We start from the raw sequence: 18140 nt of genomic DNA, 5'->3' as shown, positions 1-18140 counted from the left end.
CCACTAGTTAACCCCTTCAGTGAACACCGTAAAAAAATAAACAAGGCAAAAAAAAACTATTATTATCATACCGCCGAACAAAAAGTGAAATAACACGCGATCAAAAAGATGGATATAAATAACCATGGTACCGCTGAAAACATCTTCTCCCGCAAAAAACGAGCTGCCATACAGCATCATCAGTGAAAAAATAAAAAAGTTATAGTCCTCAGAATAAAGTGATGCAAAAAAATAGTTTTTGCATCTCCACATTTTGAGAGCTATAATTTTTCCATATTTTGGTCCACAGAGTCATGTGAGGTCTTGTTTTTTTGCGGGACGAGTTGACGTTTTTATTGGTAACTTTTTCAGGCACGTGACATTTTTTGATCGCTTTTTATTCCGATTTTTGTGAGGCCGAAAAAACAAAAAACAGCTATTCATGAATTTCTTTTGTGGGGTGCGTTTATACCGTTCCACGTTTGGTAAAATTGATAAAGCAGTTTTATTCTTCAGGTCAGTACGATTATAGCTATACCTCATTTATATAATTTTTTATGTTTTGGCGCTGTTATACGATAAAAACTTTTATAGAAAAAATAATTATTTTGCAATAAAAAGCGTCTTTTAGTGTGTGACGGCTGCCAATCATAAAAATCCGCTTAAAAAACCACCATAAAAGTAAATCAAACCACGCTTCATCACCCCCTTAGTTAGGGAAAAATAATAAAATTAAAAAAATGTGTTTATTTCCATTTTCCCATTAGGGTTAAGGTTAGGGCTAGGATTAGGGTTAGGGCTAGGATTAGGGTTAGGGCTTGGGTTAGGGCTAGGGTTAGGGTTAGGGTTGGGGCTAGGGTTAGGGTTAAGGCTACAGTTAGGGTTGGGGATAAAGTTAGGGTTAGGGCTGGGGCTAAAGTTAGGGTTAGGGTTGGGGCTAAGGTTAGGGTTGGGGCTAAAGTTAGGCTTGAGGCTAAAGTTAGGGTTAGGGCTACAGTTAGGGTTAGGGTTTGGATTGCATTTACGGTTGGGATTAGGGTTAGGGGTGTGTCAAGGTTAGGGGTGTGGTTAGGGTTATGGTTGGAATTAGGGTTAGGGGTGTGTTGGAGTTAGGGGTGTGGTTAGAGTTGGGATTAGGGTTAGGGGCGTGGTTGGGGTTAGGGGTGTGGTTGGATTAGGGTTTCAGTTATAATTGGGGGGTTTCCACTGTTTAGGCACATCAGGGCTCTCCAAACGCGACATGGCGTCCGATCTCAATTCCAGCCAATTCTGCGTTGAAAAAGTAAAACAGTGCTCCTTCCCTTCCGAGCTCTCTCGTGCACCCAAACAGGGGTTTACCCCAGCATATGGGGTATCAGCGTACTCAGGACAAATTGGACAACAAATTTTGGGGTCCAATTTCTCTTGTTACCCTTGAGAAAATAAAAATTTGGGGGGCCAAAAACATTTTTGTGGGAAAAAAATGATTTTTTATTTTCACGGGTCTGCGTTATAAACTGTAGTGAAACAATTGGGGGTTCAAAGTTCTCACAACACATCTAGATAAGTTCCTTGGGGGGTCTAGTTTGCAATATGGAGTCACTTGTGGGGGGTTTCTACTGTTTAGGTACATCAGGGGCTCTGCAAATGCAACGTGACGCCCGCAGACCAATCCATCTAAGTCTGCATTCCAAATGGCGCTCCTTCCCTTTCAAGCTCTGCCATACGCCCAAACAGTGGTTCCCCCCTCCCCCTCATATATAGGGTATCAGTGTACTCAGGACAAATTGGACAACATCTTTTGGGGTCCATTTTCTCCCGTTACCTATGGTAAAATAAAACAAATTGGAGCTGAAGTAAATGTTTTGTGAAAAAAGTTAAATGTTCATTTTTTTGTAAACATTCCCAAAACTCATGTGAAACACCTGAAGGGTTAATAAACTTCTTGAATTTGGTTTTGAGCACCTTGAGGGGTGCAGTTTTTAGAATGGTGTCACACTTGGTTGTTTTCTATCATATAGACCCCTCAAAATGACTTCAAATGTGATGTGGTCCCTAAAAAAAAATGGTGTTGTAAAAATGAGAAATTGCTGGTCAAATTTAACCCTTATAACTCCCTAACAAAAAAAAATTTTGGTTCCAAAATTGTGCTGATGCAAAGTAAACATGTGGGAAATGTTACTTATTAAGTATTTTGTGTGACATATCTCTGTGATTTAACGGCATAAAAATTCAAAGTTGAAAAATTACGAAATTTTAAAAATTTTCGCCAAGTTTCCTTTTTTTTCACAAATATATGCAGGTAATATCAAAGAAATTTTACAACGATCATGAAGCCCAATATGTCATGAGAAAACTTTGTCAGAATCACTGGGATCCATTGAAGCGTTCCAGAGTTATAACCTCATAAAGGGACAGTGGTCAGAATTGTAAAAATTGGCCTGGTGGTCATTAACATGCAAACCACCCTTGGGGCTTAAGGGGTTAATGGGACCACCGGAGGGAGCTGAGCGATGTGAACAACTGGTCTTAGCTTTCCCATAAGAATGGATGGGGAAGATATGTGCCTGATCCACCTCTGCTCCATTCACACTCTCAAGATCAGTGTGAGTCCCAGCTGCCAGGGATAGCGGATAACTTCTAAGCTCTTTACGGAAGAGGACAATTCGTTATCAGATTTTCATAGATTTCAATAGAAAGGTTGTGAAGCCTGTCTTCCGTCTCGGAGGAGATCCATTATCAGCTGAACCCTTCTCCTTCTTTTCAGCAACTGGCACAAAACTGTATTTATGACATGTGAGCATTAGGGCCCCATACACATTACACTAATATTGGTCCAACTCGCCAATATCTACTGCTTCAGTCAACAGTTTAATGTGTATGGTGGCCCCGGACAACTGATTGTCGAGGAAGATGACAATTTGGCATGTCCAATATTAGACTACAGATCACTTTGTTCTCTCGCAGATAAGCCTAGATATCCATAGAGAACACAGGAGAGCTCGCCGAAATAGCGCTCCTGTGTATGACAGAGTTGGCTGAGATGGCTGCCGGCCAAACGAAATAGCGCTCCTGTGTATGAAAGAGTTGGCTGAGATGGCTGCCGGCCAAACGATTGTCCGAACCTTCGTTCAGCCAGCAGCTATCTAATAGGCCTTTACACTTTAAGACATTGCTTTGTACGTATATGGGTGCAATGGTATGTTTATATTTACTCTTCACCTCATCAATGTATTTCATAAATGACATCAGGAAACTGAACAATATATTGAGGAAGATAATTGAATAAATAATTTGTGTTTATCACTTTCAGACGTTCCTGTTGAATGAATTGTCTCATTGTCAGTATCATCCTGAGCCAGCTTCGTATTCCCTCGATTCCCCAGGCACTGGGGTCTATTCCTGCTGTAACCAAAAAGTCCTCAGATTTGACCCCGCACAGCTTCCAAAGGTTAGAGCGGCCATGCTGATACCTACGGTGTGTGTTTGCCACCCTGGGGTGGGGTATATATATGTCATAGGTCAATAACCACACACAGTCCATGGAGTTTAGCTGGAGACACTAGTCACCCTTACAAGTGTTCGTTCCCGAACATAGCCCCGGAAAAACATGTCTAGCAATCAAATGACCAAATTGTCATCTGTCATTGAAACATTGTTGGTTGGCAGAAAATTCCACCATGAAACAAGGATCACCAACAATCAATAATTCTAACTATGGGGATCTAACAATCATGTGAGAACAATTGTTCGTACAGAAACGCCTCAAACATTTTAGTATGCAAATAGGACTGGTCATTTGCTCATGTAAATGGACTTTACTGCACAGTGTCTAGTTTTGGAGCCTATAAAACCTTTCACCTGATTGGAACAAGCTGTCACACTCACGCCCTGACTGGTAGGTGTGAGCCAGGGGGTTTGTGGACCCACTGTGCAACAAACCAGACTACCCTGGAAGGGGCGTGACTAGGACAGCTGCCCTGGTTTTCACTGGAGCCTCTGATGGTAATGTCAGGCTTGTGCGGCAGGCAGGTGCCAAGTGCCAATCCAGGGTGGTGTCTGGCTGTGGCTGCTGATCCCACTTGGGAGACAGGAACACCAGGACAAGTGCGGGCGACAGGCAGGACGGCAGATGAGCACTGCTGAAACTTGGACGAGTAGGCAAGCAGGCACGGCTGAGACACAGGGCAAGCAGGCACGGCTGAGGCACAAGGCAGGCAGGCACGGCTGAGACACAGGGCAGGCAGGCACGGCTGAGACACAGGGCAGGCACGGCTGAGACACAGGGCAAGCAGGCACGGCTGAGACACAGGGCAGGGAGGCACGGCTGAGACACAGGGCAGGCACGTCAGCGACACAGGGCTGGCAGGCACGGCAGAGACACAGGGCTGGCAGGCACGGCAGAGACACAGGGCAGGCACGGCAGAGACACAGGGCAGGCAGGCACGGCAGAGACACAGGGCAGGCAGGCATGGCTGAGACACAGGGCAGGCAGGCACGGCTGAGACACAGGGCAGGCAGGCACGGCTGAGACACAGGGCAGGCAGGCACGGCTGAGACACAGGGCAGGCACGGCAGAGAGCTTCAGGGCTGGCAGGCACGGCAGAGACACAGGGCAGGCACGGAAGAGACACAGGGCTGGCAGGCACGGCAGAGACACAGGGCAGGCACGGCAGAGACACAGGGCAGGCAGGCACGGCAGAGACACAGGGCAGGCAGGCACGGCTGAGACACAGGGCAGGCACGGCAGAGAGCTTCAGGGCTGGCAGGCACGGCTGAGACACAGGGCAGGCACGGCAGAGACACAGGGCTGGCAGGCACGGCAGAGACACAGGGCAGGCACGGCAGAGACACAGGGCAGGCAGGCACGGCAGAGACACAGGGCAGGCAGGCACGGCTGAGACACAGGGCAGGCAGGCACGGCTGAGACACAGGGCAGGCAGGCACGGCTGAGACACAGGGCAGGCACGGCAGAGAGCTTCAGGGCTGGCAGGCACGGCAGAGACACAGGGCAGGCAGGCACGGCTGAGACACAGGGCAAGCAGGCACGGCTGAGACACAGGGCAGGCAGGCATGGCTGAGACACAGGGCTGGCAGGCAGGCACAGCTGAGACACAGGGCAGGCAGGCACGGCTGAGACACAGGGCAAGCAGGCATGGCTGAGACACAGGGCAGGCAGGCATGGCTGAGACACAGGGCAGGCTGGCACGGCGGAGAGCTTCAGGGCTGGCAGGCACGGCAGAGACAGGGCTGGCAGGAGTGGCAGAGACACAGGGCAGGCTGACACAGCAGAGAAGAAACAGGTAGAAGTGGTGTATGAATTTAGGTAGGATCCTGTACACACAGTGGGTGCAGGTACTGGTTCTGATAGGAAGGAATGGTGTATGGAGGAACAGGTAGAGACCTGTTCACACAGGAGGAGAACCGCAAAGCTGCGGAGAAGAGCTGTAGAGCAGCAAGAGGTTCTGCAGAAGCAGGAACAAAGCAGAGCTGAACCGCAAGGTATATGGAGAAGAGCTGCAGCAAGAGGTTCTGCAGCAGGGCCTAAGCAGAACAGAACCGCAAGGTAAGTGGAGAGGAACTGCAGTAAGAGGTTCTGCAGTAGCAGGAACAAAGCAGAGCTGAACCGCAAGGCATGTGGAGAAGAGCTGCAGCAAGAGGTTCTGCAGCAGCAGGAGCAAAGCAGTGCTGAAAGAGAACAGAACCGCAGGAGTGCGGAGCAGAGGTAAAGCTGCAAGAGAGCGGAACCCAGGCAAAGAGAGAGGACAAAAGGAAAGACAGAGCAGGGAAAGAAGCCACAGACAAGGAGACAGTGAGACAGAGATGGGACAAAGTTCAGACAAGGTAATGGAACAAGACAAGGCATAAGAACAAAGAGACAGGGACCAGGATATGCTGCCTCCTGGAGGGCAGACAGACCAAAACAAGGCAAAGCAAGGACACAGACACTGAGACCAGGATATACAGCCTTCTGCAGGGCAAACAAACAAGATCAAGGCAAGGCAAGGAGAAAAGCCTCCAGAGAAGGAGGAACACAGCAAGGCCTGGAAGCTCAGAAGCTAGACACTAACTGAGTTTAGACATTGCACAGGCCCAGTCCACAGGGTGGAGCTGCCCTAAATACTGGAGGCATCTTGGTAATTGGTCAGGAACAGATTAGACAGGTGCGCCCTGATTCCATAAGAACCAGAGGCACAGAATATGGAGCCGGCAACAGACAGAACATAACATGAAATGGAGCAGTAAGTAAGATGGTGTGTGAGGGATGGGAGGCCATGTAGTGATGCCAGGCATTTTTCTAAGAGCTTTCCAACCACGCAGGTTTATTTAGTTCTTACTAAATAGATTGTGGAATATGTGAGCAAATTGAGTGACAAATCTTGAGGGAGGTCATTTCATGGCATAGTTCTTAAGGGAAATTGAAAATTGTAGGATAGAGAGCTGGAGGTCATTTCATGGCATAGTTCTTAAGGGAAATTGAAAATTGTAGGATAGAGAGCTGAGTGGTATTTGGAATGTTTGCTTTTTATTTATTTCCCACTTTTTTATGTAGCACCAACAGATTCCGCACCACTGTACTGAGGTTATGACCACTTTAGTTCCTGTCTCCAATTGGGCTCCCAATCTACTTAAAGGGCTTATCCAGGACTTTTCCTGACCTGTCGGGCTAAACATTTATCAGTAGGTAGTTGCTAACTACATGGCCTGTGATGCCCTGTGACAATCTCTCTCAGCTCAGAGCAGTAATGGACTGATCTTACCCACAGTTCTCCCTCTTCAGGTGATGTCACTTCAACAGAGCAGCTCTTTCTCTTCCACTATGCTCTGTTGAAAGGGCATCACTGCCAATGTCATGCTGATTGAGAGCCAGCTCCCCGCTGCATTAGCCTGAGCCAGCTGTCAATCAGCATGACATCAGCAGCGACTCCCAGTCGACAGAGCAGAGTGCAAGAGAAGGAGCTGCTCTGTTGACGTGAGCTCAAAGGAAGCAGGAGAATTGCCGCCTGAGCCAGGAGAGATTGTCGAAGGGCAGAATAGGCAGGTGGTTAGCAACTATCTTAGGGTAAGTTCTTAGCCCCATAGGGAAAATAATGTCCTGGATAACCCCTTTAACCTATATTCTAACATACTAGGGTCAATGTCATAGAAATCAAATTGACTTTTTTTTGCATGTTTTTTGGAGTGTCGGAATAACCCAGAGTACCCAGAGAAAACCTAAGCAAGCACAGGAACACCATACTCCATGCAGATGTCCTTGGTGAATTTGAACCCTGTTATCGTTGCAAAAAAAATTCCATTTTTGAGTAGTTTGATCTGATCAATGGTCTAATAATAAGAAGAATACTTTAAAATCTGCTTTCTTGCCTACCAGGGCTGTAAAGTCCGAGACCATGTCATTGGCTTACCCGGAGGAGGAGATGCACCTAAGAGTTCTTCTTTGGACGTACTAAGTGACCTCTTACAGAGGAGGGAGATTATTGTTGTGCCTTTTTCTAAAGACTCAAATGGGTAAAAGGTTTTGTCTGATAAGTTTTCACAGTTTGTGATCATTTATTTCTCTCCAGTGGCTAATACTAAAGTGTCGTGATTCTGCACAGGGACTCTGGGATTAGCCTAAGCCAAGATAAAAGTCTTGAATGTGATGTCCTCATAGATCCAAGCACGGCATGCGGACAGAAGACTGGGGAGATTAATGCGGTGAGTTGGCCTCATACTGTATGCAAGTCGCACTTATCCCTCACACAGAACATTATCCTCACCAGTAGTAGCACTTTCTGATAACACAACGCAACAAAAATGATAAATGGTTGATTCATTACTAAAATTCAAGAAGGGTGATGGATGCCTTTCTTGACAAATATAATACTTCAGGTTATAGGCTCTAGATTCCATGATGGGACGTTGGTCCAGGGAACTTGTCTGATTGCCGTATGGAGTCAGGAAGGAATTTTCCCCTCATATGGAGCTATTAATGTTTGCCCCATGAGGTTTTTGCTTTCCTGTGGATCAACATGTTAGGCTATAGGTTGAACTCGATGGACCTTCAACCTTAAAACTATGATACTGTGAATGACTAGATATAAATAGGTCGGGACTACATCCAAAAGAAAGGGAAAAGGGGGCCAAACATGGCTTAGAATTTCTTGACATTTCTCACTGACCCAGAAACTGGACCGAAAATGGAAGAACAATACTACTGAGGACACGAGTGGGGGTCTCTGCTCAGGGCTCTCCAGTGTCATTGTCAGGGTTAGAACCTCTTTCAAATACCATATTATGGGAATTCTGAGAGATCTCTCATTCAGCTGCTTGAAAAAGTGTCTCTATCTGGATGACCCAACACGTCTGTATATTACGTGGATGAACCATTGATTTCAGAAACGCCATGTTAGTGGGCCTGGAAAGAAAATAATACTTGTAGTCCAGTTCCCCCACGGTTAACAGCTCACTGCTAGAGGTCCAGGCAGCAAACTGTATAATCATTTTATTTTTAGGGTCCATATCTCATAAAAAAGTACCGTAATTATGAAAAGCTTGCACCCTCCTTAATACATAATGTCTAGAATTCTCAATGTTTTGCCTTGCCTTGTATATTGTGTTATTCACTTATCTCCAGTCTAATGTTTCTTCTCTTTCTACCTTGTCTTTCATTCCTTTCCTTCTCTTTCCCTTTATTTGGGGGGTATTAGTTTCTTTCATTAAAGAACTTCAGTCTGCAGCTGGTAAGTAGAAGGAGCAGATTTTTCAATGTTGCTTGTTACAACTGCAGACAAATCTGATTTTCATCCATCACCTAATGGGTTGGCAATATGATAATTCATCACAGTTATAATATTCAGTTACACCAGGAGATTTTTTTACTATTGATCAAGCCGCTAGCCTGACAACAAGGAGAGGAAGATTAAAAAATAATATAAAAAATAAAGTATTCTATGTGTAATCAAGGTACAGATTCATAGTCAGATATCTAAATATAAAAAAACTCAACATACAATTTTTTTTTTCATTTTTCTTTTATTTTATAAAAAGGTGTTTTCTGTTCTAGAAGCAGCAGTCTCTGCTATCTGAAGAGGACGACTACACAACTGGATCCGAGGTGACAGAAGATGAGGTTGGAGATGAAGAAGAGGTGTTGAAAAAACCCGGTATGCATCTTGTCACCTAACACATCTCCACATATGTGTATGTGTATATGTGTGAATATATATATATATATATATATATATATATATATAATACAGTGCCTTGCGAAAGTATTCGGCTCCCTGGAACTTTTCAACCGTTTCCCACATATCATGCTTCAAACATAACCATACCAAGTGTAAATTTTTGGTGAAGAATCAACAACAAGTAGAACACAATTGTGAAGTTGAACAAAATTTATTGGTTATTTTACATTTTTGTGGAAATTCAAAAACTGAAAATTGGGGCGTGCAATATTATTCGGCCCCTTTACTTTCAGTGCAGCAAACTCACTCCAGAAGTTCTGGGAAAGCGTCTTCTGGACAGATGAGACCAAGTTAGAGCTTTTTAGTAAAGCACATCATTCTACTGTTTACTGAAAACAGAACAAGGCCTACAAAGAAAAGAACATAGTACAGAAAGTCTAATATGGCGGAGATTCAAAGATATTTTGGGGTTGTTTTGCTGCCTCTGGCACTGCGTGCTTTGACTGTGTGCAAGGCATCATGAAATCTATGAAAAGATTAATGAAGGATTTTGGGTTGCAATGTAGTGCTCAATGTCAGAAAGATGGGTTCCTAGGTCACGGGTCTTCCAGCAGGACACAGACCCTAAACATACTGCAAAAAGCACCCAGAAATGGATGGAAACAAAGCGCTGGAGAGTTCTGAAGTGGCCAGCAATGATTCTGGATCCAAATACCATTGAAGACTTGTGAAGAGATCTTAAAATTGCTGTTGGGGGGAAGGCACCCTTCACATATGTGAGAGACTTGGAGCAGTTTGCAAAAAGACGAGTGGTCCAAAATTCCAGTTTAGAGGTATAAGAAGCTTGTTGATGGATATAAAAACAATTGATTGTAGTTATTTATACCAAAGGGTGTGCAACCAAATGTTGAGATACATAGAAGTGCCTGAAAGTGGTGCTCGCTTTTTAAGGAATTTGGCGAATTCTACTCCAAAATGCCCCTTCAATAAGGCTCTTCTTGTTGTGTTCTTGAGGGCAGATTACATTTGTGCTTTGTCTACAGTACATGTTTAATACATTTTGTTTTATTCACAACAAATGCTGTGAAAACACTTATTGTGTTTTTGCAACTTTTTTGTACTGTCTTATAGAAACGGTGACAAAAAATGCTGCAAAAAACAATGAAAGAATTGACATACTGCTGATTTTTAAAAAACGCCACAGTTCCCAAATTCAGTCAGGAAAAAAAACAAGTGTGTGCATGAGATTTATGAGATCTCATAACTTTTCTTGTTACTGTATAAAGCTGCTTTTAAATTGCCTTAAATAAGATGCAAAAAAAAAAACAGCAAAATTGCAACATGTGAGCATGGCCTTAGAGAGGCATTTTCATCTTAACCTAGCAGTAGCCTATGGCATAATTTAATGATCACTTGGGTCTGCGCTACGTTCTTTTCACAGACAGTTTTTGCTATGTAGAGGGGCATTGTGTCAACCTGCTGCAACGTGGTCCTGGTTCAGTAAATGTTCACATTTCCCTGCGCAGCCAGGAGGATAAGAGCGCCATTCTGCAGTTTATTCTCAGAGGTTGGACCCCTCTGATCATTAATTAATGACTTATCCTAGTAATATGTCATCACATATCAAGACTGGAAGACTCCCTTAACCAGTCGCTACATGTGCTAAGATCATTTTAATTGCAAAAGATTACAGTGATGCGATCCTTTGGGTTTTCCATATTGTTAGGTTGTTGTAAACCTTCGTCGACACTTTTATAGCTCCTATTTTAAGCTAAGTTCCCATCGTGCGATACACAGCCCATTTTCTGCATATTCATTCACCGAAAAGCTACCGATACCGTGCCAGTAAAATGCATGAGATTTTAAGAAATCTCATGCACATGCTGCAAAATATATCCGCAGCGTAAATTGACCGGAGCTGCAGGTATGAGATCGGTGGGAACATAGCCTTATTGTCATTTCAGATGTGTGCTTTCTCGTTAACAGGTAGAAAAGAAAAACCAAAGAAGTCCAACAGACAGACGAAAAAACAAACCTCTTCACCAAGTATTCACAAAAAAGAACGGCTTCAAGAAAAGGTAAATAAGTGCTAAAATATTTCAAGGAGAATATCACCCGCTCTCAGACCCAGACCCACTGCGACAAGTTACATTAAGGGTCACTCACCGTGTAGATGTTTCTTCGGGGTGGCACTCATGACTAGAATTATGATGAGGAGAACTAGAGGACCTAGGATGATAAGATGCAAGAAGAGATGATTCAAAGATGACCAACTGATATTACTACCCCGACGCCTTTGGGCATTATAGACCTGTCATATCATCTGGGCAGAAGGGCATCTCTACATGGCAATTATCAAACCTTATAAAAGAGGCCTATTAGTGATGAGCGAGTATACTCGTTGCTTGGGTTTTCTCGAGCACGCTCGGGTGATCTCCAAGTATTTGTTAGTGCTCGGAGATTAAGTTTTCATCACCTCAGCTGATTGATTTACAGCTACTACCCAGCCTGAGTAGATGTGGGGGTTGCCTGGTTGCTAGGGATTCCCCACATGTAATCAAGCAGACTAGTAGCTGTAAATCATGCCGATGAAAACTTAATCTCCGAACACTAACAAATACTCGGAGATCACCCGAGCGTGCTAGGGAAAACCCGAGCAACGAGTACACTCGCACATCACTGAGGCCGATCAGATGAGCGGTGACTCCGCTGCCGTAATGTTCCTGCAGGTCTGGTGTCAGAAGTTAGAGTGGTATTCCTCCCTTTGGCAGTTATGCTTTATGCTCAGGTTACGTTATAAGTGTCTGATAGATGGAGGCCCCATAATAATAACAATCTTTATTTTTATATAGCGCTAACATATTCCGCAGCGCTTTACAGTTTGCACACATTATCATCACTGTCCCCGATGGGGCTCACAATCTAAATTCCCTATCAGTATGTCTTTGGAATGTGGGAGGAAACCGGAGTGCCCGGAGGAAACCCACGCAAACACGGAGAGAACATACAAACTCTTTGCAGATGTTGTCCTTGGTGGGGTTCGAACCCAGGACTCCAGCGCTGCAAGGCTGCTGTGCTAACCACTGCGCCACCGTGCCGCCCTAATCTCTACGACTCTCACCTATTTCTGAAAAGAGTTGTATGTCCGCTGCTCTTTGTATTCACTTTTATGGCGATCACAGAAATATTTGAGCATTCTTACATCTATCCAATATGGCACAAACATGCGTCATAAATATCTGAAGTGAGAATTCTGATGGTAATATGACCGCAGACTCATTTTTTTCAAACTTTTTATTTTCCTCCTCAGCCCTCCCGAGACTCTTCTCCCTTCACGTGAGTATTTCATGACATTTGTCTGCAAATTTTCCAAACCATTGAAAAATTTGATCTACTTTTTTTTTTTTTTTAATAACAGTGTAAGCGTGCAGAGAAGTAAATGGGACGCATCTCGCTCCTTAAGATTTAACCAGGATGCTCAAAGAGAAGAAGGTGCGTGGTTCAATTGGCGCAACTGTTTTATTCTAACTTTAGCCTTAAATTTCCTCCTTGCACCCTATTGCACAGTTTCTTAATCATCACGTAAAAAGTGTTTGTTTTTTCTTTTACTCAAAGCAGTTTTTTCAATGTTTGCTTTTTTTTTGGAAGAACACCACTAAAGATTTTGATGCAGCTTTTATGAACCAAAGACATAAGACAAATCTATTAGGAAGGGAAAGAATACTGTGACGTGAGGCTGGGTAGTCAAGAGGTCCAAGGTCAAAAGCCAGGTTGGAACGTCATAGAGAGAGAGGTGAGGCAAAGGCGTAGTCGCATCACAGTCCGGGGTCAGGATTCCAAGAAGGTAGCGGATCACGGCAAAAGGGCTAGGCAAAGGCAAATCCAAGGTCAAGCAACTCCTTAGGGGAGAGGGAGTCTTTTATACAAGATGCCTCCCTGCATGGTAGGAGAAGCGAACACTGTGCAGGGTCGCCGGCAGCAGCGCTACAAGTGACATCAGGTTTTTCAAGACTGAGTGTTATTTTTTATATTATATTATTGTATACTGATATCCCAATCTTTTTATAAATCCATATACAGGTGCTTCTCACAAAATTAGAATATCATCAAAAAGTTAATTTATTTCAGTTCTTCAATACATAAAGTGAAACTCATATATTATACAATATCATATAATATGAGTTTCACTTTTTGCATTGAAGAACTGAAATAAATTAACTTTTTGATGATATTCTGATTTTGTGAGAAGCACCTGTAGATCTCAGAAAACCCCATTTAACTCCGATTCAATCATGCACATGACCTGTCTTAAAGAGAATCTGTCAATATGTTTTTGCGATTTAGTCTGAGCCCAGCATTATGTAAAAGCTGCTTGCTGTAGTTTTGGTATGGTAATCTCCTGCTGATAAAACAGTGATTTTATCACTAGAAGAATAGTAAACCTGCTGCCATGTAGTCATCCATATTTATAAGCTCTGTATAGGTCCGGCACCACCACTGATTGGCAGCTTTCTGCCTATGCACAGGTTATACAGAAAGCTGCCAATCAGTGGTGTGGGTGGGGTTATATAGAGCTCAGCATTCAGAGACTTGGGATATCTTCTGTAGATAAAACCTGGATTTTATCACAACTGCAGCAAGCAGCCCAGTAAGTGACACATCACTGGAATGAGGGTGTCTTCCCCTACATCATGCTACTCTCTGATGAGGTAGGGAAAACCTGATGGCAGATTCCCTTTGAAGGATATTAGGGTTAGTACTTTTTAGGTATATGAATGCATAATTAAAGTCATCTTAGAACATAATGAGGAAGAAACATAAATATTTTATGCAGTAGTGGAGAATTAATATCTTTCCTTTCTTGCAGATCAGAGAAGAATGACAGAAATTACAGGCCATTTAATCAAAATAAGACTAGGAGAGCTGGATCGAATAAAGACCAAAGATGCAAAGGAAGTAAGTACACCTGACCAACATGACTGGTCTATATACAAAATGTCTGGTGATTCCCTATCTATCCATGCTCTAGCATTCTGACCCAGGTAAACTTAGTATTTTAGCCTGGAAGTCATTAAAGATAATGACGCCTCTATGGCCATTTTTTTTACTCAAATGCATGTATTTTTGGAAATGGGTTTCATTAAAAAATGTTGCACTGTTTGGCTCTTATAATTTCCCCGCTAATTATTGGCTGCAGAATGAGTCAATAATGTGACAATGAGCTCGCCCTAACTGGATCTTTGGAACAGTTTTATCTGTTTGTTTTTGTTTTAATCTGAGCTTATCTCGTCTGATCTTTCTTATAGTCATACAATGGCCGAGAGAAATTCTGAACACATACTTGGAAAAGAGTTACAAATTCAGAAATCAGAACACAGAGGCTATAAAAGGCAAACCAAGCAAGATTTTTAATGAAACCCAATAGCCAAAAGGTTTTTTTTTTAGCCCAAAAGATATGGATTTTCAGTAAAAAAAATGTCCCCTAGGTGTCCATAGCCGTTGTAAGTCTTTGTTTATATGATGATGTCCCCTAAGGTTTGGCATAAGCTCCCAGGACATGTATTAAGCCAATCCATGGGTCTGCATTAAACCTTTGGTCCTTCATTTAGCTTTTTAAAGGGAACCTGTCACCATTTTTCTATTATACTAGCTAAAAACATGGCCTTACTAAGTGTTTGCTATACATTTTGTAAATGCTTATTAAACCCCCTGTCTCCACCTATATAGCCCTTTTTTATTTCTCCCGCACTGTATTTTAGTTGGGTCCGTCCGGTCTGATGGTCGTGGCTTCGGGTCACTGCACCCCTCCCCCGGCTGCTGCTAAGCGTCCTGGACGTGAATGATGCCTCCTACGTCATCCTCATCGCCGTGAGAAACTTCACGCCTGTGCAGATAAATCGTGCTTGCGCAGTATGCTTCGCCCAACTGTGGGCAAAGCCGAAAAGCAGGAGTGCGCACAACAAACGTCTGCACAGGCGCGAAGTTTCTCGGGGCTATACATGAGGAGACAGCGGATTTAATAAGCATTTACAGAATGAATAGCAAATATTTAGTATGGCCATATGTTTAGCTAGTATAACAGAAAAATGGTGACAGGTTCCCTATTCTTCATATACGTTCGTAGGTTCGTATTCTGGTGCACTTTTCTCTACAGTGGACCACCACACAACAAGTGGGGTGTCTGAGCAATGTATGCCATACATGTGTATGAGCTGTTATTGGAAGAAAAGCAGACATATATATTTTTTTTTATTCCTAACGTAGTTTTTAATTATTGAATATACAGAATGAATTACATACAGCATCTCTTTCTTTGTTTTTAGCATTCAGGTGGGATTTACTCCAGACTTGAAGCTCAGTTCAAAGCCTCTGTTCAATCAAACACACGACAAAGTAACACAGAGAAGAATCCCAGGTACCAGATATGATTGATCTCCCTATGGGACCGGTCCGTATAGTGTTTATCTAGTAATGTACCAGTTCCACCAATCTCCAGTATCAGCCAGTGACCTCGAAAACATCCAATGATTTGCCAAAAAAAAATCCATTATTCAGTAGGATGTTCGAACTAAGTTCCCCACTGCAAGATATTAAAAAAAAAACATAGCAAAAAAAAAAGTCAGCCATATTTTCCATCACGGGTCCCGAAACGAATGCACTTAAAGGATGCAGCAGCCCCCCGGATACAGGCGGAGGCAGCGCAAGGGCAAAATACTGATGAAACAACCACTTGCACACCGACAAATTCATGGAGGCGGTGGTCGCCTACACACAGATGAGGCTTGTATATGGCGCCAGTCACACAGATGTAGTGCACAGAGTCTGGCTATTAGTGACACCCATACTATTAGGTCAGGCGGGTGCCCTGCACGCCATAGGGACAGGGACCCTAGTTTATAAAGCCAACATTAATGGGTCTGGCTGCCATCCACATCAAGGTTCCTCATTGCCTTGCAAGTCCCTACACTCGCAAAAACACAGCATGGGACATAAAATTTAAAAAAAAAACATAACAGAAGAAAGGCAACCTTGGGTACCATCACAGGTCACAAAATGAATGCACCTATAGGATGCAGCAGCCCCCCATGATAAAGGTGGAGGCGAAACAGGAGTACTATACTCCTGAAAAAAACACTCATACATCTACCAATTTTTGGTAGTGGTGGTCGCCTAGTATTAGAATTGCAACCTTGCAAGAAACAATCACCCTTCAGACATATGTAGTGTAGAGTCATGTGAAAAGTAAGGACACCCATGTCATGTCTATGGGAATCGAAAACCGCCAAATATATGACTGCAAGAATGTCTTAAATGTAGAAAATCTGTGTTCTAGTCACTCACCAATCACTATCTCAGTCGAAGGCCGATACCGGGCAGTATAGAAACAGTACTGAGCGGGATCAAGCACCATAAAGACCCGACGTGTCAGTACACCGTAAGGTCGCGTTCAGACATCCACCCTGTGGTCACACTGTAGCACCTGTATTATGGCTACAAATCCAGGCCTGACTGATGATAGAGGGAACATCAGGATGAAAGGCGCAGGTCCGGATGTGACCATGCCCTGCTTTGGGTGGTGGCACTGGTATATATGAGGAGAATTAGGTGTTGCCTAAGACTGGAGGATTGTCGTTGGTTGAGGGCTTCTATCATAGCCCTTTATTAAAAAGCCAGAGTACGCACACTGCTATACCTGGCTAAGATCCACATGGTAACGGGCAGCACCGCACATTTGGGAAATACCTGATAGTACAATCACTAATATCCAATTGTGCGTTACCATAACTTGTGTACATTCCTCCAGTACTACATATGTGAGCACAGGCAGGTAGTCGCTGCTCCAACCCTACGTACCATTAATCCCAGACTGGCTCCATTATTGCAGCCATTTATACAGCCATACTCTAAAATGCAGGCAAGGGAAGAGGTGACTAGTCACAAACAGATGTTCCCACCAGCGCCTGACAGGTGTCTCCCTATACGCACACACCGGGTGAGATCTGTCAATCAAGATGAACGGGGCGGAGAGAAAGCAGAAATATACATGTGCGATTAGTCATCCTAGACAACTCGGTTCTGACCCTTGTTTTAAAGAATTTTTAACATTTTTCTTTTTTCTGTATTGCCGCAGTATTTTACCGACAAACATAGATGTCTGCAATAATGAATCGGCTGACAGGTTCCCTTTAATGAAAGTTAATAGTTTGGCCATGGATTAGTAAAACAAGGCTGCTTTCTTCTATATCCTGTTTATCACCACAATCATCTGTGTGTTGTGTCGGATAGAGCAGCCCATCCCCAACAAAGTAAATGTTACTAAGCTGCAATACCACACACAACCCACGGACAGATGTGGCGCTGTTCCCTGAGGTATCATTTTCTAATCCAAGGTAACCTCTATAAGTTGTCTGACGTTTTGTGATATTTACTTAATTTGTTATATTTCACCTTTTATTATTCTGTATTCTTTGATTATAGATCGAATATTCTTATGCCAATATTAACTGAGAAATTAAAAAGTAAAGTTTACATGGGGTTTTTACTTTCTAACATGAACGTACAATACTGGTCAAAAGTTTGGACACGTCTTCATGTAATGGCTTTCCTTGTTCTTTCTGAAATGTGCACATTGTTGATTCAGATGGAAGGCAGCAAAACCAAGAAGAAACACATAAGGAGATAAGGGGTAAAGAAACATGCATGAAACAAACCAGAATATGTATTAAACTTTAGATTCTCAAAGTACCCCCCTTTTAGGGTCTCTCCATACGTGTCGTTTTTGTCTCGTTATTCTTTTTCTGCCCAGTTGTGTAACAAAGCCTCAAGGATTTCCTAGTACCAGCAAAGTGAATAAGATTACTGAAGTCTCATGCACATGTTGCTTTTTTTCCCTTGCAGATTTAAATCTGCATCATGTCAATTCTTTCAGGGCTCTTGTTGCTGATTTCACCCATACTAATGAATGGGGGGGAAACCTGCAACAAAAAAGCGTGTAAAAAAAAGCAACAAAAA

General features: G+C 43.3%; 1 protein-coding gene across 2 annotated transcripts in view; it reads left to right on the top strand.

Moving 5' to 3' along the window:
- Positions 1–18140, top strand: part of SANBR (SANT and BTB domain regulator of CSR) — a 77277-nt gene that overhangs the window by 57355 nt on the left and 1782 nt on the right. The window contains exons 12-21 of one of the 2 annotated variants that reach the window (XM_069768891.1): positions 3272–3409; positions 7331–7467; positions 7557–7656; positions 8649–8681; positions 9005–9104; positions 11115–11206; positions 12439–12464; positions 12547–12620; positions 13996–14084; positions 15452–15543. In XM_069768891.1, coding sequence (XP_069624992.1) covers positions 3272–3409; positions 7331–7467; positions 7557–7656; positions 8649–8681; positions 9005–9104; positions 11115–11206; positions 12439–12464; positions 12547–12620; positions 13996–14084; positions 15452–15543 — 881 coding nt within the window. The remainder of the gene's footprint in view (positions 1–3271; positions 3410–7330; positions 7468–7556; positions 7657–8648; positions 8682–9004; positions 9105–11114; positions 11207–12438; positions 12465–12546; positions 12621–13995; positions 14085–15451; positions 15544–18140) is intronic. The other variant, XM_069768892.1, reaches the window with a different exon arrangement.

Source organism: Ranitomeya imitator, chromosome 5 (assembly GCF_032444005.1).
Source record: "Ranitomeya imitator isolate aRanImi1 chromosome 5, aRanImi1.pri, whole genome shotgun sequence".
Classification (NCBI taxonomy): Eukaryota; Metazoa; Chordata; class Amphibia; order Anura; family Dendrobatidae; genus Ranitomeya; species Ranitomeya imitator.
This window is presented reverse-complemented; position numbering and strand designations above follow the sequence as displayed.